General features: G+C 40.9%; 1 protein-coding gene across 2 annotated transcripts; it reads right to left on the bottom strand.

Annotated features, from left to right (window-relative positions):
• Positions 1 to 853: 853 nt before the first annotated feature.
• LOC134583255 (uncharacterized) lies at positions 854 to 23271 on the bottom strand. Of its 2 annotated transcripts, XM_063440117.1 has the most exons (5): positions 23182 to 23271; positions 20448 to 21162; positions 12207 to 12407; positions 4785 to 5001; positions 854 to 3126 (listed from the first exon to the last, which is right to left on the bottom strand). In XM_063440117.1, the coding sequence occupies exons 2-5, from the start codon at positions 21124 to 21126 to the stop codon at positions 2940 to 2942; spliced, it is 1284 nt and encodes a 427-aa protein (XP_063296187.1). In that variant the 5' UTR covers positions 21127 to 21162; positions 23182 to 23271; the 3' UTR covers positions 854 to 2939. The 2 variants fall into 2 exon arrangements, with proteins under 2 accessions (XP_063296187.1, XP_063296188.1); XM_063440118.1 differs by lacking the exon at positions 12207 to 12407.
• Between the last annotated feature and the right edge of the window lie 93 nt (positions 23272 to 23364).

Below are 23364 nucleotides of genomic sequence, written 5' to 3' on the forward strand. Positions count from 1 at the left end.
TGAAATTTGTAATGATACCACCAGCAAGAATGTCCGCCACCATGCAGGAGTGGGTTTCTGTAAAAAAGTGTTCTAAATAACTGCACTGCTCTTTATAAAAAATACAAGTATTTTATTAACTTGCTAACCAATTTAAGTAATAAAAGCATATACCACTTAATTTTCTTCTGGTATTCTTGTCCTTTAATCTAAACACCCTTTCCCCCATTACAACATGAATCAATATTGTGGGAAAAAAAATAATATATATTCTCTTATTATTGTCAGGCACTTTAATTAATTGCATATATATTTATAAAAAAAAAAAAAAGTTAGCCAGTACCAAAAACACCAGTATTTCTTATTAGAAAACTCACTTACAAAACATGAACAGGTTGATGTAGTTTCTCCTTAACTCAAAACATTGGAAACCTATTAACAAAACTTTTAGATGCAGTTTGGCCCCATGCTAGAGACTCTTGCTAGGGATAGACTCATGAAAAAGAAGTCTAAACTAGATTTATGGAAGAAAAAAAAAAAAAGTTCTACTGATTTGTCTGAATGGAAACCTTTTTAATTAACATCTGAACAAATTGATTCGCCCAGGTGTGAATTAAAAGCATTTTGTTTTGGATGAACCAGCCAAAACTAATTTTTGCACAAACCCAGCTTAAACCCTGCAATGCAGACTAGTCTGCACCAGTTGGATAACAGTACTGTTACAGGGTTAAATACTGAAGCAGGAGTTATCAGGAACTGAAAGTGGACTTCAGGTTTGTGGAAAACATATTTGAAAAGTATAGTTGACTTTGAGATATTCCTTCTCCCCCCCTTTTCCCCTTCCTTTTTTAGCTCTTGTGGACTAAAAGTAATTTTCTTTTATTCCTGAGTATTCACACTTTAATACCTACACCCACTGATCTATACTCTAAAGTTTACCACCTAATTGTGCAACATGTATTGACAAGCCATAGTTCATTTTCAGCAAGCAGCCTAAACTCTGGACTAATATTTTGAGAAGAGAGTAGAGTGTAACAGAAACAGGTTACATATAAAATCTATTCTGTTGGAAATGTGCTACAGGCTAGGCAGCCATTGCTTGCATAGGTTGAATGTTTTTATATTCTGTTATGCTCCATCAAGAAATTGGAGAAACAGAATGAATTCATGTTACCTTACAGTTTCAGGCACACACTTTCTATCTACACTTCAGTTAGGGAGCAGTTAAACAATAGGTTAAGGTTTTAGGCAATGAAATAAAGTTAAAAGTGACGCTATAGGCACCAAAACAAATTTAGCTCAATTAAGCAGTTTTGGTGTATAGAGCATTCCACTGCAGTCTCACTGCTCGATTAGCTGCCATTTAGGAGTTAAATCCCTTTGTTTATACAGCCATAGTCACACCTCCCTGCATGCGACTTGCACAGCCTTCCTGAACACTTTCTGTAAAGAGTCATCTAATGTTTACACTTCATTTATTACACATTCTGTTTACTTTAGAATCGTATACCCTGCCCTGTTAATAGATAATCTTCTATACCCTGCCACAGCCCTCTGTGTGTGATTAAAGTTTGATTTTCAGAGCAGAAGATACACACTTCAAAAGCTAGTTAGCATCTTATTGAGCATTAAACCATTTTTGTAAAGCAGGTTGTGTCAGTCATAACTAGAGGAGGTTTGGTTAGGCTGTATATAAGTAAACGTGATTTAACTCCAAAATGTCAGAGTATTTAACAGTGAGACTGCAAAGGCATGATCTATACACTAAAACTGATTCAATATGCTAAAGTTGTTTTGATGCCTATATTACCCCTTTAAAGACCACAAGGCTAAAAGCTGCACTCCAAGATATTTACTTACATGCCACAAAACAATAGTGTAAGGATCCACTCTATCCCCTTCCTTCAGTCTACCATTGCTTATAGGAGCAGGTGGAAATGATCATTCCCACGCTGGCCATGTGCCATTTGACAATATTCAACAGGACTGTATTCTGATGGACTATTTTTGGTCCGTGACTAATTCAGTCTGTTAACAAGCGTTCAACTTGATTTTACTCCATTCATAATAAACCATGTATCCTACAGCATACTTCAGCTAATATGACAAACCGTTGGAATATATTGCAAAAAAGTATTTGCTTCATTGAAGAGCAATTGTGTTCTAAGCAGCAGTTCACATGGAAACACAGACACACAAAACAAGGTTCTCTTCACGAGATCACTGCTTTGCTGTATATGCTGGCCCTTCGCTAAAGATCCACCCAGTGTGCCTGAACAATGCATTTACAATGCCATTAGAAACCAGGTGAATTCATTTATTCAGCTATTATTGCAGTCTGTGGCAAATGGCACAGAAGTCTCTCATCTGAAGGGACAATTTGGAATTTGAGAATAATTGATGTATGCCTCTACCAGGGAACAGAGAGCAGGATAGGAAGAATCATTGGTTATAGGTGCATTAACCTAAATGGTTCCCCCCAAGTTCTGCCCAAACATATACATTAATATGGTTCTGGGTATATATGGAAACAGTTATGAATATTCTATAGAGGAGGAAGAAAAGTTATATAAGATATACTTTTAACCCTATTTTCAAACAAAGGCAGTCACTAAATAGTAAATTAAAAGGAATTCAAAATAAAGTTTTAAACAGGCGCAATAACGGAAGTGGAAAAATGCAGTGAGCCATATTTGAATGCAGCTACTTTGGTCTACAATTTGGAATTCACAACTTACACATTTGTTAATAACCCTGTTGGAAAGGGGTTAAGAGCAGCAAAATTTGTTCATTTACATTTTTACAAAATAAATAACAAAAACACATGAACTCTATAAAATAGATTTCCCAATTAATAATGTGCTTATGGGCAGCAGTGGAAAGTGCAGTGCAGCATTGGTCAGCTGTTCAGTAGAGTGGATGAAGAAATAAAGCAAATCCCATATTCGACTCCGCCCATTTCACCAACAGCAGTACTTTACACTTTCAATTGGTCTCTCAAGAATTAAGCCAATTCTGTTAGAGGTTATTTTCCTGAAGGCGAGGATAGCTTCTGGTGTCAGATGCAGGTTGTTTGAGATGTCAAGCACTTGCAGAGAGTAAAGGTTGGCCAACACAAGCAAGGATTCTTCAGTTAACCTGGTATTACTGGCAGTGTAAAAAAAAATAAAAAAAAAAAATTAAGTAAAATCTATAGATACAAACAAAATACTCCAGGTTGAGGTAGTTTCATATTAAAATAGAATAACTATTAAATTACAGATAGCTAAAAGCTTTTAACAAAATAACTCACAACAAATTTGCCCATGTCTACCCTGCACAACAGACAATTTATCTTGAGTATACAGAGTACTTACTTAATTCAGAACAATGTCAGTATGACAAACGATGGGTATTCATTTTCACTGCCTGCCTAAATATGCTTTTAGACTTGCAAATTAAGTATTTTTGGGAGGGATGGGGTATTTAAAGGCATGAACATAGGCAAAAGTTAACCCTTTAACGTCATTACCGCGTTCCATGCCACCTGCCTTATAATGTGCTTTAAAACCGCTGTGGCAGCATGGAACGCTGTAACTGCTTTCAGCCCCTGGAGCTCTGGTGGACTTGCCTCAACTTGCATCAACTTCTTAGGGACTGCCGCGCGGGCTATGTTATCTCTCTCAAAGAATGATCACATGGCCACAACAGGCATTTACAGAGATGGTTGCAGGGGAACTGCCTTGGCTGTCAGTTAGAAAAAAATTAAAATTTCATACTTACTGTATTGTTATAATATATCAATAGAATATAAAAACACATTTAGAATCAAATTCCATACACACACACCTCTAGGTGTCAAACGCCACCCTGGTCAATCAGCATCTTCTTGTGGAGACTTTGAACGTCAGTGCTGCACACTGTGAGGCACTGACCCAGGAAGCACCTCCAGTGGCAGTCTGAGGAGTGGCTACTGGAGGTGTCCCAAGGCAGTAATGTAAACACTGGCTTTTCTCTGAAGAGGCAGTGTTTACATAAAAAACATGGACAGGCTATACTCACCAGAACAACTACAAAAGTCTGTAGTTGATCTGGTGACTATAGTGTCTTTTAATATATATTCCTCCATCTGTTGCTCCAGAAAGAGTGGAAAAGACACACACCACTTTGTTACATTAGAATACTTTACCATGAGAAACATTAAATGCCTAATGACACTAAATATGAGTTCCGGTGATTTTTAAAAATCAAACTATGTACTAGTTTTGGTGCTTAGAAAGCACATTTCAGAGGGGTCTACCCTCATGTTAGACTTATCTCTCCAATTTCTAGCCTTACTGGTTTAAAAGGAACACTATAGCATTAGGAATAAAAATGTGTATTACTAAAGCTCAAGTGCCTTGCTAGATAAAAAAGATAAAAAAAAAAAAAAAAATTAGAAAATTAGAAAGATTTCACCAACAGCAGTACTTTACACTTTCAATTGGTCTCTCAAGAATTAAACCAATTCTGTTAGAGGTTATTTTCCTGAAGGCAAGGATAGCTTCTGGTGTCAGATGCAGGTTGTTTGAGATGTCAAGCACAGAATATATATTTATTCTAGTGATGCATGTCCCTTTAAGGGTCTGAAATACTTGTATAAATGTGATATTTCAGTTTTTACTGTTCATGATTTTTTGCACTGTCATTATGAAGTACTGAGTGTTGATGAAGGAAAAAAAGAATTTTAAAACAATTGCAGCACAACACAGCAACACAAAAATCTGAAAAATGAATGGCCTGATTGTACTGTATAAATTATATACATCAATTGATATGAAGCATACCTGAGGTAGAGTTTTTGCAGCTGTGGAAACAAACAAGGGAACTTTTTCACAACATCTTCATCATATCCATACGAAAAATTTAAATTCAAACACTTTAGTCCACTGGCACTTTTTGAGAACCACGCTAGAGCAGCATTGGAGATTTGCGTGCCCACAACACTGAGGTTTTCTAGTTTAGATGATATTGGGCACATTAAAGGTTCAAAGGGTGCAGCCCCTGGTGAACAGAAAACATGTTAATCAGTATCAGTAATAGAATCATACAAGATCATACAAGCAATTGAAAAAATAAATAAGTCAATTTACAACAGTGATTCACTACCTTCATCCCTTGTGTACCCCTAGGCAGCCCATTTCCATAATCAATATCCATCATATTAGCAAAATGTTTGTTATGTCCTGATATGTAAAATATGCAAACATGGGACTCGCGAGATTTACACTGGGGAGCTGGAGGAGCTGCTGGGAGGTAAGTAACAGCTTCCTGCGGGCCCCCCAGGACCGCCAGGCTTGTAATGAGCCCGGCGCTCCTGTTCTGAATATCGGCGGGTAATATTAGTAAAACCGACAATCGGTCGATCCCTAAAAGGGAGCTGTGATCTTCCTGCTCTGCGCCCTCACGCACAGCTTAGTGGAGCCGGAGTGACGTCATATTTAAACCCCAGCCTCACACAAGGAAGCAGAGCAGGAAGATCACAAGCTCACTCGCCTACACTATGTGCAGCCAGTCGTTCTCGGTGGGGGAAAGGCCTCACAAATCCAAGTTGCCAGGACAAAATTCCTGGTCGCAATGGCGACCTGGGATTTATCAAGCCCTGCAACAGGATGAATATAAAGGGAAGGGGGTAGAACTTAACGCTATACACAAATGTGTGTAGTAGCATGGCCAAATAGGGTATGGATGTTACATGAAAAGTGTTGACCATAACAGCATGTAACAGACTTAAAAGAGATATTGGTGAACAAGAGCAAAGTAAGCCTATTGATCAGCTTATAAACAAAGAAAATGAAAAGAGCTAACCACTCAGTTTAAACAAATTAGCTATGGTTCCTAGTATCCAATTCAAATAGAATTATTGAAATGGTTACGGATTAGACAGCTTGGTCTGTTCATAACTAGGAATACGTGACATCACCAAAATCTTATGAATTACATAGGTATGCACTACATTAGGGATCGACTGATTATCGGTCTGGAAGATATTATCGGCCGATATTCTGCATTTTCAGCAATATCAGTATCGGCCTATAAAGATACCGATATTGCCGATAATGCAGACAGTGGGGGCGAGGGGAGATCTGTGATTCCCTCTGCGGCCCGCAGGCGCTCTGCTGAAAGTCGGTAGGGGAGGGAGCTTTTACCTGCAGCTCCGTTGGGTTCCTCTCACGAGCTTGGAGCGGTGCTGCGGTTACCACAGCTCTCGCGAAAGTGAACTCTAGCCTAAGCTGCAGGGTATTCAGGGTATCCCCCCATACACGCACTGCACTCCTCACACAAACAATGCCCCACATACACACACTACACCCCTTACTCCCCACCAGGGAGTGTAATGCCCTATGTACCTGTGGCCAGGGAGGGGGCGTGGGGGGGAAAAAATTATCATTTTTTTTTTTTTTTAATGTAATAATGATATAAAATTATTTTTATTTAAAAAAAAAAAAAAAAAATCCACAGATTCCTACCCCACATATTTACACACACAACCACCAAAAACTTTAAAAGGAGGCTCCATTCCTCAGTCTTTTTCCCGTCCAACAGCCCTTATGTGAGCATTTTGCTACCTTTACTTATGGACATGTATGTTTTTTCTCTTCATTTGTTTTTTGCTATTTTTACTGTGGTGTTTTTATACTATGGTACTTTTATACAGTGATTCCTTTAACCCCTTAGTGACCAGACCATTTTTCAATTTACTTACCGTTAAAAACCAGTGCTCTTCTTAAATTTCTGCGTTGTTCGTGTGTAGCGGTAATTTTCCTTTCACTCATTTACTGTACCCACACATATTATATACAGTTTTTCTCGCCATTTACCCCTTACTGTCGGATGATGGACCCGGTCCATCATGCGGTAAAGTTAACCCCAGATCGCCAAGTTAACGCTCCTCCGGTCTGCCTGGTTATTCGAGGCAGACAGGGAGCATCGGATCACGCTGTTCCTGCAGCAGTGATCGCTCTGATAGGCTGTCAGAGCGAGCACATGTACTGCAGGGACTTCTGATCCGCCTCCCTTCTCTTCCGGGTCCAGTGTGCAGTGCAGGGAGAGGGATCACTGCTGATCTTCTCCCTGTTAAAAAAAATAAAGTTAGTTTAAAATCCCACCCCCCTTTACCCATTTTAAATTAAAAAAAAAAAAATAACCCCTTCCCTGCCAATTGAGGGACTCCTAATTTTACCCCCAAAAACTGGGAAAACTTACTGACTCGAGTATAAGACTGGGGTGGGAAATGCAGCAGCTACTGGTAAATTTCTAAATAAAATTAGATCCCCATAAATTCCATTAATTTAATATTTATTTACAGTGTGTGTGTGTGTGTGTGTAAGAGTGCAGTGTGTGAGTGTGTGTGTGTGTGTGTGTGATGCAAGGCCTTGGTGGGGGGTGGGCATTTTTTTTTTATATTATTTAAAAAATATATATATTATTATTATAATATTTATTTTTTATATTATTTAAATGTTTGTTATTTTTTTCGTCCCCCCTCCCTGCTTGTTAGCTGGCCAGGGAGGGGGGCTCTCATTCCCTGGTGGTCCAGTGGATGGGCTGTGTAGGAGGGGGCTACCTTTCCTGCAGCTCCTGTCAGCTCCCTTCTGTCTCTTCCGGTCCGGTCAGCTCTCTGCCAGCCCCCAACAATGTAAGTTGCCATAATACAGACACTCACTCGAGTATAAGACGAGTGGGGGTTTTTCAGCACAAAAAATGTGCTGAAAAACTCGTTTTATACTCGAGTATATATGGTATATGTAAAAATGCAATCCTCCCCTCACCACAAACATTGGTGAAAAAAAGAAAAAAAACTAATAGTGACAAGTGTTAAAGAAAATATTAACTGCCCATATCTTGCCCTGTGCGTAAAGAACCACTATAGGCACACAGACAACTTCAGCTCAATGAAGTGGTCTGGGTGCCAGGTCCATCTAGAATTAACCCTGCAGCTGTAAACATAGCAGTTTCAGAGAAACTGCTATGTTTACATTGCTGGGTTAATCCAGCCTCTAGTGTCTGTCTCATTGACTGCCACTAGAGGCGCTTCTGCGCTTCTCACTGTGAAAATCACTGGTGGACACTGGAGCAGCCCGCAGTGTTCTCAAAATATCAGAAGCCCCAAATTTGAAAATGTCTGGACAAATTCATGCTATAGGACAAGCAGGTAAAACTATCATGCGGAGAGAGACTATAGGTCCAGTTACAACCTCCATCTCCTTTGTCCTCAGTGACACTGTCCCCTGCAATATGCTGGGAAGAGTTGCACTGAAGAAACTCAAGGTGAACATCCAATATACAGAGGATGGATCGGTTGTCACATTAGTGGGATCAGAAGACCACAACACATTGGAGAGTCTGATTCCCCCTAATGGCAGTGCACATTCTTCCTGAGCAGGATATTCCGCCTGACCTAATTGACCCCAATGTTTTGGCTATAAAAGGTGGTCCAGTGGGCCTGATAAAACAAGCAGACCCAGTGGTCATTAAGCTCAGACCTGGAGCTAAACTGCCCAGGATTCCTCAGTATCCCCTCAGCATGAAACAATTAAATTGTGTAAGAGACCAAATCAAAAATTTTCTACGCGGATTCCCCATACATCTTTTAGGTCTATATGTTACATGATGCACTTTTCATGTAACATCCATACCCTATTTGTCAATGCTACTACATATATATGTGTACAGACTTATGTTCTACCTCCTTCCCCTTATGTCCACACTACTGTAACCAGCTGTGGCCAAAGTAGCCGCTCCACTGGCTTTTGGAGGAGCCTGTTTGCCAGCCTCCTACTCTGTGACTATGGTCCCTGCAATAGACCTGGTTAAAATACTTCAAACAGGCTCTGTTTGGGCAATTGGGACTATATGGTTCGTTTACCGAACAAGCGCATGAACTAGAGATCACCCTGGAGCTTGTTAACACTCATTAACAACTTGGAACGTTTCTCATCGCAGTGTTCTAATTGTTCATCTGGGTGGCCGCAATTCCTATGGACAACCACGAGGTGGCGGACATCTTGTTTGCAAGAACGCAGGCAGCGGTGTTTGGGGAGGAATCTCCTGGAACTAAAATCGGATACAGAAACTCCCGAACACCACTGGACTTCCATCATCGCCCGTGTTCGGTTCTATTCAACTTTGAAGGGCACTGTTCGGTGGGATCATTCATCTGGAGGAAGGGAACAAGCTCCAGGGTATTGACTCTGTTCGTTAGTTTGTTCGTTTTTAACCTACCGAACTAGACCGACAGCTTTTGGGCATGGGACCATGCCTGCGGTCAGTTAAATAAATTACTTTCATAAAATTCCTGAACCCCTAAACTGATCTGGGTGATTTTTGGATATGTTGGTCACCCAGATCAGGGCCATCAGGGGATATAACATTTGTGGGGATATTGTGTTTTTGGGTACTTTTGTGACTTTATAAAAATGTGTGTTTTTTCTGCCTGGAGATAATTGGGTTAAATACAGTATCTGACTCCATTATCTCCCAGGAGAAGGGAGAGATTGTATGCCATGTGTGGGAGTGTCGTGCATTGAACTACTGTCCTTTTTGTGAATATTGTAACTCAGTTCCCCACAAGGTCCATGTGGGCGTACCCCTTGCATGGGGATTGTCATATAAGGCAAAGTGTGGCACCATTAAAATTAGTTCCTCTTCACCCTCAACACGCAGCCTCGTCTCGGGATTGTAGGGAACAGCTATACAGACTATAACCACTAGCTCTTACTCTTAACCACAGCTATACTCTTGGAGGAGAGCTGGATCCAGGAGTTTGGTCCACGGTGGGAAGGGACGGCTAGACCCAGCCAAGCTGCGGCGGTTAAGGGGGGCTACGGTGCTGATGATGTCCAAGCATCGATTGGCGGAGGCACCCAGTTGGGGTGCCAGGCGATCCGTCACACCAGCTCCTTGGAGACGAGATTTGTCACTACTTGTACTACTTGTATATGCAGCATGCTTTGAGCTCTAGTGTCAGGGAGATGGTGTGCAACTAGATCGAGCCACAGTGATGGTTGTCTGCCGTTCTAGTAAACTAGACATTAGGAGAGAGAGGGTCCAAGCCAGTGATATAATGTAAATGTGTGCTAACTATGCTTCCACAAATTATGCTACAATCAGGCTATAAGCCCAGTAGCACTGTTGTTATTTTATTTGGGTTGTTATTGCAATGATCCAAGGGGACGTCACAGAGTCGGCAGTTATGTATTAATATGCTTACAACGGGCACCAGTTGCGCGCACACAAGCCTGGGCAATCTCTAAGCAACTCGTGCTTACAACAACAGGGGTGGAGGAGAGTACTTGAATGTTTTTTGAATGTATAAGTTGTGTGTATTTTACTGTACTCTGTCCTGCTGAAACTTCGATTTGGAAAACGGACACCCTAATTTTTATTTTTTGAGCAATAAAAGTAATAATTTAAGAAAATTTTAATAAGTCCAAGGAGTACCATCTGATTAATTGCTACTACATTTCTGACAGGCACCGGGCATGGAATAGGTTTGTATATGGAGTGCAGGATCATATACACATCCAGATGCAGACACAGGCAAATACAAACACTGCCACACATACAGATGCACAGACACAGATACAAAACACTGACATATATGCAGATACACAGACATCCGCCAAGACACACTTACAAATACACAGACACCCATAAAAAAGGTCAAAATTTTAGCCACCCACAAGTTTCCTACCTTTTTGGTGCAGGAGGGTGTCTAATGCTGGGCGGGCTGTTGGGAGGAGTTAGGGGCTTGTTCTCTCGGTCTGCCCCCAACCCCCCCGCCTACTCTCCCTCCAGTTCGGTCTCCTATTTGGGAGGAAGGGACAGGCTCCATCTTCCTCCCTGCGCTGTGATATTACAGGGGCCTGGTCGCGCCGCAGTGCATAATCAGGTCCCTGGGGACACATGTTCTAAGTACATGGGCCACCGAATGAGCCCCCTCAGCCCCGGTGCAACTGTACCCCTGGGAAAACTAGTTAGTACCCCTGGGGGTTATGCGTACCACAGGTTGGGAACAGCGTGTTTACAAGACCTAAATATTGTATCCGTTCGTTAGATTCCTGTGCGGAAACCTGCAAGGGAAGCATCTCCTTTCGGGGTACGAACGCTCCCCTTTGTTGGCGCTCGTCTATACGAAATGGCGGCCATCCAGGGGAGCACTCAATTACTTCCCTTGTTGCTTCACAATTAAGTTGCCAGTGTGAACGTTGCGGTTTTACACTTGTGTTGCGAGTGCGAACGTTCTAAATAATTGATGGCATCGTTCTAATGGGGAAGTCCTCATTTAGGAGACGAATGAGTGGGAAAGCAATCCACGAACGCTCTCCCTGGCTGGTGTTAGTCTATACAAAATGGCGGCCACCCAGGGGAGCGCTCATTAATTGCTTCCCTTGCGGTTTACATGTATGTTGAGAGTACAAATTTTTAACGTTCTAACTCATGTTCTAAAGGGAATATTGGGGTCCCCGTTCGGAAGACGAAGGAGTTACTTTCATAGGAGCGTTATCGAACAGTGAGTGGGGTATAACATACAAAGAAAAAACACACCCCAACAAGCGGTGGTTCCGCCACAAGTATGTAGCATAACAATGCTACACTTCCCTAAACATATGAAAGGAGAAAGGTGTTTAAACCCAGAACACAAGTGTAAATGTTAAACTTTGTGTTTATGCAGTTCTAGTCACACAACTTCCATAAACACCTCCTGTAAAGGAGTACGAATATTTAAATATCCTTTTTCACACAGCCTGTTTAGTTTCAAATTTCTTATCTCCTGATTTGTTAATAGTCTTTCAGTGAGCTTCTGGGCCTACATGTTAAGAGACTGTTTTAGAGTCTACCATAGAGAGCTAAAAACTATTGAGTTGCATGACGACCAATTAGTTATTCTAGATTCCTGGCTTCACAGGATTGGCTTGTTATACAGACTACTCTATAATTTCTGGATTCAAAGTCAGACAGGCCAAGATCAGGGGATGAAGAAATAAAGTGGGCTACACCAAACAACTCAACTAGAACATTTTGAATACCTTGCACCTTTTGCAAATCGTATATCATCACAGGAATTAAATTCTCTTTTCTGGGCTGCTCAAAGACAGGTTAGTCCCAGCAAACCAGATGAAAAAAAAAAAAAAAAATCTAAAATGGGCAAGCCCCATATTTGAAAAAGGCCTTTCAAATTAAATCGGATTATGATGAAGACTTACATTCAAGTTTCAGCTCTGTTAGGTTTGGTAACTTCAAGAGTATGGTTTCTATGAAGTCTTCGTGCTGCAGATATTTGAAGTGCCTCAAACACACACTTTTGAGTGTAGATAACTGGTTGAGAGCGTTGGTTGAGAGGCCCGCACAGCCACAATTAATCAGCTCAAGCTTGTGGAGTTGAAGCCTTGGAATACAGGGTTTATCTTAAAATATTGAAGAGAACAATAAAAAAAATGAAAAAAAAATATGCTGAAAATAAATATATTCCTTCAAGGAAGGAACTACCATTTTTTATTAATAACAGCTTACATTCATTAGAAGGGTTTACAAACTGCAGAATATCCTAGATTAACCCCAGTTTATAAGAAGACAGATTTATATAAGAAATCAGAACTTAAACGATAAATTAACTAGGGAACACAGCCATGGAGGTATGCATTCTTCTTACGTTGGCGCCCCTGAGTCAATGGGAGTGGTAGACTCTCTCTCATTGAGCATGACTGCCTCCTCTCCCCACATAGACCTCCGACCAGCTCCTCAGACCTCAGAGCAGACGTGCACCAGTTTAGAGGCATAGGTTATTTTCCCCATGAAGAGACTGAGTCTCTTCTAGGAAAAAAGGAGAAGGCTTGCAAAGGCTGCAATTTATGAGAACGGAAAATTTTTCAAACACTTTAAAGATATACCACCAATTAATACATGCATTCATAAGAAATATATCTACTAAACAGTTATTTTATAAGTGCACCAGAGTAAAATGGAGACAATCTCCAATAGGGATAGCTTGGATGTACATCAGATGCCCAATGCCTCCCAACCCAAGGAATTCAGTTTCAAGAAGTTAGTAGTCAAACTAGAACCAAAATCCAAGGGTCAGATCTTGATGCTGCTAATTTTTCATTAGATTCATATTGTCGAAATCTCCCTATAAATTAATTAAGACTTGGGAACAGGTATTGTAACTTGAGATTCCTCTAGATGATTGTTTAAACGACTTAAAGAGGAATGCCAAACATATTCATTGTTTGAATTTGTCTGAATGCCACTTTAAGGTCCTTTATAGATGGCATTATACTCCGACTAGATTAGCTAGAATGTATGATTCCTATAACCCTACTTGCTGGAGATGTGGTAGTCATCCAGGTACATATATTCATATTTGGTGGTCATGTCCTGTTAGACCCTTATGGTCATGGGCTTTTAATATTTTCACGACTATGACTGCCGATAGAATTACGGAAAATGCGGTCTCTGCTCTTCTGCATATCAATTGGAAACTTAAATCACAAAAAGATATTTGTTTTGCCACTCATTGTTTAGTTGCTGTTAAAATTATTATTGCGAGACACTGGAAATCATCAAAGCCGTTCCATAAACGTTTATTGCTCAAATTATGTTTCAAATTTTGATGGAATATGAGCTGATTATTAATACGATCTTTATTTCTAAAAAACAAAGACTGGTATTATGAATGGTTAAAAAAATATAAGGGATTATTTGGACAATATTCTCCTTATTAAACTAATATTGGACATACTTATTAACATAAAATAGTACAGAAATTCACTATAATTAAATATTAAAATTTTTTTGAATATGATCATAGAGTCATCAATATGGTTGCAGTCTCATGTATTATCAATTTTTTTTTTGTCTAGAAATTCTCCTGCTCTGAATAGGGTGACGGGTACTGTTATTTTATGTATGTTTTTTTATTTATATGTGATATTCTATGCTGGTCACTATGTGGTCAATTTATTTGCAGGACGGCAGGGGAGAGATCCAGGGAGGAGAGATATATCTGAGAGTCATCAGTGTACAGGTGGTAGTGGAATCCAAAAGAGGCAATAAGTTTGCAGAGAAAGGCAGTATAAAGAGAAAATAGAAGGGGACCGAGGACAGAACCTTGGGGAACTCCAACCGAGACAGGACGAATGAATGGAGACACTGAATGAGTGTTGGAAGAGATAAGAGGAAAAACACAAGAGGAGAGAGAGTCACAGAGACCCAGTGATTGAAGAGTTTGAAGGAGAGCCTGAGCAACTGTGTCAAAGGCAGCAGAGAGGTCAAGAGGAATTAGTATGGAGTAGTGGCCTTTGGATTTAGCGGAGTTAGGTTGTTAGTAACTTTGATAAAATCAGTCTCAGTAGAGTGGAGAGGGCGGAAGCCAGATTGAAGAGGGTCAAGGAGAGAGTTGGAATCAAGCAAGTGAGATATACGGGTAAAGACAAGTCTTTCCAGAAGTTTTGAGGAGAAAGGGAGCAGGGATATGGGACGATAGAGGGGGAGGACAGGTAAGGAGATTTTTTTTTACCAGGATAGATACTACAGTGGCATGTTTAAGGTTAGCAGGGACAACGCCAGAAGAGAGAGAGCAGTTGAAGATGTGTGTTAAGGAAGGAGCAAGACAAGTGGAGAGAGATCTGATATGATGAGATGGGATAGGATCGAATGGGCAAGCGGTGGGGCGAGAGGAAAGGAGAAGCGCAGCCACCTCTTGTTCAGTAGCCGGGGAGAAAGTCTGAAGGGTAGGAAAGGCATAATCTACGTGTGGTTGAGAAAGAGAAAGGCAGGGTCGGAGAGAATTATTTCCTAAGCTGTTCAATCTTGTCGGTAAAGTATCATGCAATGCTATCGGCTGTAAGGTTAGTTTGGGGGGTGGCCACAACAGGGCGAAGAAGAGAATTAAAAGTGTCAAAGAGATGCCTGGGATTGCGGGAGCATGAACTTATGAGAGAGGAAATGTAGGACTGTTTGACGAGGGCAATGGCTGTGCTGTATGAACGCAATATGAATCTATGATGGAGAAAGTCTAACTGGGTGCGAGACTTCCTCCAGGAGCATTAAACACAACGGTATCATCTTGGCAGGTAGCGTGTTCATTTAGTATGCCACGGTTGGGGCCGCGCCCTCCTCAAGGTGCATGTTTGGAGTGGGGCTCTGCAGTGTTCTGGGGCTGCAGAGGTGAGGGTAGTGTTATATGTGGAGATGGCCAGTGAGGGAAAGGATGGATAACAGTTGTGAATCAACATCAGCTAACAGCTGCTGGAGGTCAATAGAATTAAGATTCGTCCCGAGTTGAGAGGGGTTAGGCTGAGGTTGTTGGGTGAGGGGGTACTCGAGAGCAAACTATAAGAGGTGGTGATCAGAGAGAGGAAATTGAGTGTTGCAGTTTGTTAACAGAAGGATATATCAATTGTTTGTCTTTGTTTACCTAAAATACAGTACTGCAAAATATGTTGGAAAAAATTAAAAATAATTTTATATATATATATATATATATATATATATATATATATATATATATATACATACACATATATATATATATATATATATATATATATATATATATATATATATATATATATATATATATAGAGAGAGAGAGAGATCATACATTACATACATACACACTATATAACATTTTAAATTGTGACTTTAGCAATAATAGCCTGATTGAAAGTTTCACATATACCCAGTATGTATATAACTTACAGGTCTCACTAGTGCTTCAACTAAAAACAATACCTTAAAGGGACACTATAGTCACCTGAACAACTTTAGCTTAATGAAGCAGTTTTGGTGTATAGAACATGCCTCTGCAGCCTCACTGCTCAATCCTCTCCCATTTAGGAGTTAAATCCCTTTGTTTATGAACCCTAGTCACACCTCCCTGCATGTGACTTGCACAGCCTTCCATAAACACTTCCTGTAAAGACAGCCCTATTTAGGCTTTCTTTATTGCAAGTTCTGTTTAATTAAGATTTTCTTATCCCCTGCTATATTAATAGCTTGCTAGACCCTGCAAGAGCCTCCTGTATGTGATTAAAGTTCAATTTAGAGATTGAGATACAATTATTTAAGGTAAATTACATGTGTTTGAAAGTGAAACCAGTTTTTTTTTCATGCAGGCTCTGTCAATCATAGCCAGGGGAGGTGTGGCTAGGGCTGCATAAACAGAAACAAAGTGATTTAACTCCTAAATGACAGTGAATTGAGCAGTGAAATTGCAGGGGAATGATCTATACACTAAAACTGCTTTTTTAGCTAAAGTAATTTAGGTGACTTTAGTGTTCCTTTAATTTCTTAATACAGCTTGTAGTGGTCTTAACACTGCAAGTACATAGCAGTTAGGCTATACAAAGATCGTGATTCAGCACTAAAAGAGAAAAATAACTTGCACGTGCTTTTGCTGTCGGAAGAGATGTGCACGTTCCACTCTGAGTTATTGGAAACTGTGCAACGTGCAAATTTTCCCCATAAAGAGGAAAGGTTTTCATAGTTTTTCCAGAGTATAGAAAAACACAACCTTTCTGCAATGCAAAGACCAGCAAACACCAAGAAAAGCTCCCCCCCTTATTGAGGTTCCCAAACAGAATATAGATATATTGCTAGTCAGTCGAACGAACCGCCGAACGGGGAGACCACCCAAGGGAGTCGTGTGCCTCCAATTGACTATCTTTACACCAGAAAACCACAAGGTTCAAAATTGTCAGGGCTCCGCGGGCAGCGGTGAGGGGAGGCTGCAATCCTCTCGCAGCACTCACCCTCGGTCCGTCGCTGCCCGCGGCCCCCCCTCCTCTTACCGGTCGGCGAGCGGCGTCCTCTCCCCTTGACACGCCGCTCGCGTCCTCTTCTCCTCCCCCCAGCGGCAGCATGTCTAATGCTGCACGCTGGGAGCCGGCACGGATATCAGTACGCCGGGGTCGCTCACGTGACCCGGCGTTAAAGCGACAGTGCAACAATCACAATGGGGGGGTATAGATATCCCCCACGTGTGTTTGTTAATTCTGATTGGAAGTTATCCAATCAGAATTAAGACAAGGATATATACTTACCTTTCCTGTCTCTCAGTGCCCTGTTGTGGTCTTTGCTTTATAGTATTGATACTGAACGTGTGCTTTCTGGTTACGTACTCTCTGGCTTGTTATACTGACTTTGTGACTTTCTCCTACCCTTTGACCTCGGCTTGTTTCTCGTTATTCTGTTTTCTGGTTCCCCTTACTCGGCTTGTCTCCTGACTATTCTGTGTGTGCTTAGCCCGGCCACTCTAAGGTCCGGTACTGCACACTTTCTGTGTGTGTGTCTGTGTTAGCGTGTTGGGTTCCCCAAATCGTGACAAGAATGGTCGGATAGGTGGCCGCCGTTCGTATGACCGGCCATCTTGGCTCACAAATCTACAGCGGTGTGTGGTTGTCGAGTGTGTGGAACTATAATCGGACACTCAACCGCACGAACACCGCTGAACTTCCATCCTGTTCGTAAGTTCATTTCCTTTCATCTATAAAGAGCGGCATTCGACTGAATGTAACTAATGAACATCAGGCACACGACTACCCGAATTCAAAAACATTTGTATTCGATAGTTTAATAGTGAATACTCCCGAAAGAAGACTGGTCAAAGCATACAACCACATGGAACGGTTTCAGGGCTTCGCCTTGTGCCTGACCGGTCTAAACTTTACTCGAATGACATTCCTGTTCTACCGAACGGATCTGAGCAGTATTTTGACCGATTGGACGCTCAGATCCCTGCTATACGGTGAAGTGTTTGTGGAGTCCTGACTAATATTATAGGAGTTATGATGGTTTAAAATATTGTTTAATTTTCTGTACTTGGGAGATAATCTAATTAAAGAATTGTCCTTACACAATTATCTTCCAAGTACAGAAAAGGAGTCTGGGAAATGTGTCTTTGTTTCCTGTCCCCACCAAGGTCCACCAGGGGAAAACCCATGGAATGTAATTAAGGAAACCCCTTGCATGGGGAATTTTATAAAAGACAGCTATGGCTCAATAAAAAACAGTTGACTCCCAAAGCTGTGTATCGTCCAGTTATTGGGGTATATACGCTTCTCTTGGATATTATTTAAGTCTACCAGCTGCGATATTGATGTTAATACTGCTACTCCGCTACAATGTATTAGCCCTGTAATGGAAAAATAAAAATTGTAGTTTCTTTAAAACTGCAATGTTTTCAGCTGCAGGGTTAAGGGGACAGGGACACCGCACCCAAACCACTTCCATGAGATGGTCTAGGAGTGGAATGCAGGAGACTGGAATGTGTCCCACAGCCTATAACAAGAACACAAGCTAATGGGCCACAGCCCCCTCACCACATCTAACCAAGACACGAAAACATTAAGAGTCTAACATTTTTTTCGAAGGACAGGCAGAGAACATTGCTACCAGCACTGAGGACAGAGAAACCCTGTGGAGTCAAGTGTGTAGTTGCCCTTAATATGGCTAGGAGAGGATCGCCCCCCCCCAACTAAGAGAAACATAGAATGTGACGGCAGATAAGAACCATTCGGCCCATCTATTCTGCCTAATTTTCTAAATACTTTCATTAGTCCCTGGCCTTATGCCCATCCCACGCATGCTTAAACTCTCTCACAGTGTTAACATCTACCACTTCAGCTGGAGGGCTATTCCATGCATCCACTACCCTCTCAGTAAAGTAATACTTCCTGATATTATTTTTAAACCTTTGTCCCTCTAATTTAAGACTATGTCCTCTTGTTGTGGTAGTTTTTCTTCTTTTAAATATAGTCTCCTCTTTTACTGTGTTTATTCTCTATGTATTTAAAGCGGCACGGTCATGCCAAACTTACCTTTCATCAGTCTCTTCCTCTTCTCCGCCTCTCTCAGGATCGGTTATTCTTTTCTTCCTGTCTTCTTTAAAATCATAAGACAAAGAAGGGACTCTTTGCCTTATGGAGGTTTCCTCCGCTTGACCAGCTTTGAGGAGCAAAGTGTGTTTCATTTCCGCTGGACAGAGCAATTTTCCCACAATTCTTACCTTTCCTCAGTGTTCCTGTGAAGATTCCTGTCATTTTACACGAAACTGCCGAATTGCGTACTAACTCAATGAGAACAGTATGTTCGTTTGTTTTAGAACTCAATCCGGCACTTTGTTAGATAACTCCCTAATTCCCACGGTATTAGAGAGCTATCTTCCAAAAGATTACTTAGTAAATTATGCCCCTACTTGCTATACCGTGAGTAAGGGCATGTCTAGTAAACAGTGAGCAGCCAGTGGCTGCTCACTGAAAAAAGAAAAAAAAAAAAAAACCTATTGGCCATAATTTACAATCAGGAGGACGGGGACGGACCTACTGTCCTCCCCCCGGCTCCCATACCTGCGCGGTGGGTGGGGGCCATAAACTACAATGGGGGGGGCTTGGTGACTAGGGGCATGGGGACCCCTAGTCACCTTTGATGGGGGGGAGATTTGTCTTAGGGCCCCCACCCGCCGCCCAGGAGTGGGGGCCGGGGAGGACAGTAGGTCCCCCCCATTGTAATTTATGGCCCCCACCCACCACGCAGGGGTGGGGGCCAGGGGGGAGGACAGTAGGCCCCCCCATTGTAATTTATGGCCCCCACCCGCCGAGCAGGGGTGGTGGCCAGATTTTTTTTTTTCCCCCACAGTTAGCAGCCATAGGCTGCTCACTGTTTAGTGGACATGCCCCTCCTTGCAGTATAGCGAGTAGGGGCATTTGGGAGATTTGAATCTCCCTTATGCTATTATGGGGGTCATACTGACCCCCACAGAGTGAGGGGAGGGACTTGGGGGGGGGGGGGGGGCTTATGAAGTGGTGGGGAGCAAAGCTCCCTGACGCTTCTAACTTCATACATATTACAAGGAGGGAGCTGCCCGCCAGTAGCTTCCTCCTTGTTATAAACTGAACGAACAAAACGAACACTGAGATTCAGTGTTAGTTTGTTCGTCTGACAATGCTATTCATTCGTCTTTCTGACGAATGAATGGATGAAATTCCCGTTCGCATGCCCAGGTGTTTAACTGGGCATGTGCGGGAATCTCAGTGCTATCTAGTGTGGGCAGATGACGTGTCCCATAGGGACTTCCTCTACTCCCACAAAGATGGCGGCGCCATGAATATAGATCGGGGCAGAAAATAAAGAATAAAAAATAGGTAATATGGGGGGCGATGTAGTGGAGTTGTTAGGGGGGGTTGGGATGTTTTAAAAAAAACAAAAAAAAACAAAAAAAAAAAACTGGGTTCGGCCATGACAGTGCCACTTTCAATGTTTCTATTATATCCCCCAAGGACAGCAGAACCCTGATGCTTAAGACCTCAGCATAAAACTTTCAAACTTTGTTGCAAATTGTAGGAATACCACTAGATTTCATACTTTGCATAAAAACTGGTCGAACACATGTTCCCTGACATTAATTGAAAAGGAAAATAAGCCTGCACATGCAAGTCCCAACTCACCTTCAAAAGCAGAAACAAAGTTATCAGGCATGTTGAAGCACAAAGAAAGCTTCCATTTATTCATATTTCCAATAGCAAGCGATAGCTCTCTGAGTTTTGGTAATCGAAACAAAATATATTGTAAAGCCCTTTCAGGTACAATGCCTTCTTTTGAATGGAGTGACAAGGAATACAAGTTTTGCAGTAAAACAATGCTGGTTAGTGGAAGAACACTTGAAAAAGTCACTCTGCATAATGACAAATGTGTAAGAAGTTGGAAAAAAACAATTTCTGTAAATAGATCATGGTCTGTCACATTGGAGCAGTCAGACAATTGTAACTGCTTGAGATTTAAAAGTGGTTGCAGTCCTTGCAGGATCTCCCCCTTCAAACAGGAGTCCATTCGAACATTGGTAATATCTGGGAGTGAACTGGACATCTTTTTAAATTGTTTTAGGGTCACCTTGCTCACTTCAACTGAACAGATCTTACGGTTCTGAAGAGTGTCCCAGAATCTTGCATTATAAATTCCTATACTTTTGAAAACTATTATACTGTTTTTCCATAAAGATGGATGGTCCACCAGCGTCCGCAAGTAAGTACACGTTGCACGCACATTTGCCTTCTCAGTCGGAGATAGGAATGTAAAGATGTGTAGAAGGACTTCTTGTGGCAACTGGAGCCACTCTATCGGTGGCATTTTCGTAAAATATTCCAAATTTATTTCATGTCAAATCTACAAACAAAACAAAAAAAAAAAGATATTAGCATTAATGAAATATCTCTCTCAATTCTCTACTTGTAGCACTTGAAGAGGGTTTAAACAAAGTACTCATCTCAATTCACTCCTCTCTCGCTCATGTGCTGGCATATTGCAGATCACTAACATTTGTTAGTCCTTTATAAGTGCTAGAGTATAAATGTATATACATAGTGTTCCTGCTTTCTCACATTTACTTTGTATAAAAATAAAAACACAAACAAACCACACATCTCTTTTATATATAGTGTCATAGTTGCAACCCCCACTGTTGGACAGATAAGAAGGTGCTCTCTCTTATTGCTTTGTGCTCCAGCACCAGACAATGAAATTAGCTTGTTTGAGCTTACAGTCTAGAAGGGATTGATTAAGAGGAATAACTAGGAGATGTTGACAGAAAGGGCAACCTCTCCAAGTTAAGCTTGGAAGAGTGGTGTGTGGAAACACAAACTAGTTATAGAGGGATGATTAAGAGACTACAATGAGAAAAGAAAAGTCACCCAAGATGACAAAGATTATTTCCAGTGACTTCTTAAAAAAACTAGAGGCAGGTTTAATAGGATGTGGTAGTGAATCCAAAGGAGCAGTACAAAATTTTTTTACCAACATGGAAATAAACAGGTGATAATAAGGAGTGCTTTGAGTAAATAGTTTTGGTTATGATGCTTTGTGTTTTTATTTATTTAAACCTACATGGAGTTTGGTACAAGTGGAATATCTGCATGGTGTAAAAGAGGAGAAATTAGGATATATAAAAAAAAATTGTAAGACATCTAATTACAGAAAAAAAATATAAAGGCAATTACAAAAGGAGGGAGAGATCAGTTGTGAAGAGATAAATCTAAGTGTTTATGGATAGCTTTTTAAATCTAAGAAAATAACCAGGTCACTAAGAGATGTAGTGTAAAAATTAATTAATATTGAAATGCTTCAGACTTGAGAAAGGGAGGTTCTCACGAAACTTTGTCATTAAAAAAAAAAAAAAACAAATCTGTTAGTCCAATAAAAAAAAAAAATAATAAAAAAAATAAAATAGTATTACAAGATACATTTTTTTTTTTTAAACCACACACATATATATTAACTAGTTAATACATTGCTAAACTTTAACAGTGCTCTCACTACTGCAAGGGATTCTGGGTAGGCGTATACAAATAAGCTCAACAAAGAACCACATACAGGAGTTGTTCACTGGCTTTGCTCATCTTCCTGAGTTGTGCTTAAAGCTGTTGTATACAGCAGACATCTACTCCAATGAATCCATGTATAAAGTGGAATTAGGAGGCAAAAAAGTGGTTGTTTGTTGAGCTCATTTGCATATGCATACCCAGAATCCCTTACAGTAGTGAGAGCACTGTTAAAGTGAGATTTCTGTGGGAAAAACATCTTATGGCTCGACTGGTGTGTATTTGTGTTTAGCAATGTATTAACTATCATGGTTTTCGAGGTGAAAAATGGTTATATTCAAATCGTTTTTGGCTAAAGTGTGTACTGTCAAGAAATCAAGGAGAATTTCAATTTGTAGGGAAAGGTAACAAAAGTGAAAACATTGTGAGCTTAAAGCTTTTCCCCAATCTGGCTTTAAAAAAAATAAATAAAATATTTAATGACCCAAGTTTTTATTCAAGTTAATAGTTTACGATTTAATGTAAAAACCTGTAAATGTTAAGACACTGAACGCTTTACTATGGCAATTGCTCATCAAAACGTCTTCCCACAAATACACCGGGTTTTAATACGAAAAATAAATCTTCCTCTATGCACCCCCAAGCTGATCCTTTACTGCTGCTGTGCCATAAAACTGTTTGAGAAACAAATGGTCGGATTGATTTAAAACCTAGAAAAACAAGAGATTGAAGGACTAACTCGCTGCACACCGCCAAGGAGCTGCTTGGCAATCTACAATCACTCTGGCTGCTAAAAAGAAGAATGTAAGCTCTACATCCAACCGACATCCTATTACAGCATGAAATTACCCCAGGTAAACTATACTACCGTGTTTAAGTGTTGTCAGAGAACTGGAAGCCATATCCTTCCGGGACCCAGCTTCCCTCCAACCAAGTTCTTCCCTTCCTTTAAAGAGAGAGGGGTGCTTTCCTGCAATCGATTCTGGACCTGTACAATTTGTGAAGATTCCGCCATCTTTACTCAGGGCGGACATCTTGCCACAACACCAAT

The sequence above is a fragment of the Pelobates fuscus genome, chromosome 13, assembly GCF_036172605.1.
Source record: "Pelobates fuscus isolate aPelFus1 chromosome 13, aPelFus1.pri, whole genome shotgun sequence".
Taxonomy (NCBI): Eukaryota; Metazoa; Chordata; class Amphibia; order Anura; family Pelobatidae; genus Pelobates; species Pelobates fuscus.

Bases quoted from the DNA above. Each gene is read 5' to 3' on its own strand.
- LOC134583255 (XM_063440117.1), bottom strand. From the start codon at position 21,126: ATGCCACCGATAGAGTGGCTCCAGTTGCCACAAGAAGTCCTTCTACAC. The intron at 5,002-12,206 runs GTAAGTCTTCAT...TCTGTTCACCAG, and splicing joins AACAGAGCTGAAACTTGAAT to GGGCTGCACCCTTTGAACCT. The intron at 3,127-4,784 runs GTATGCTTCATA...TTACACTGCCAG, and splicing joins CTGCAAAAACTCTACCTCAG to TAATACCAGGTTAACTGAAG.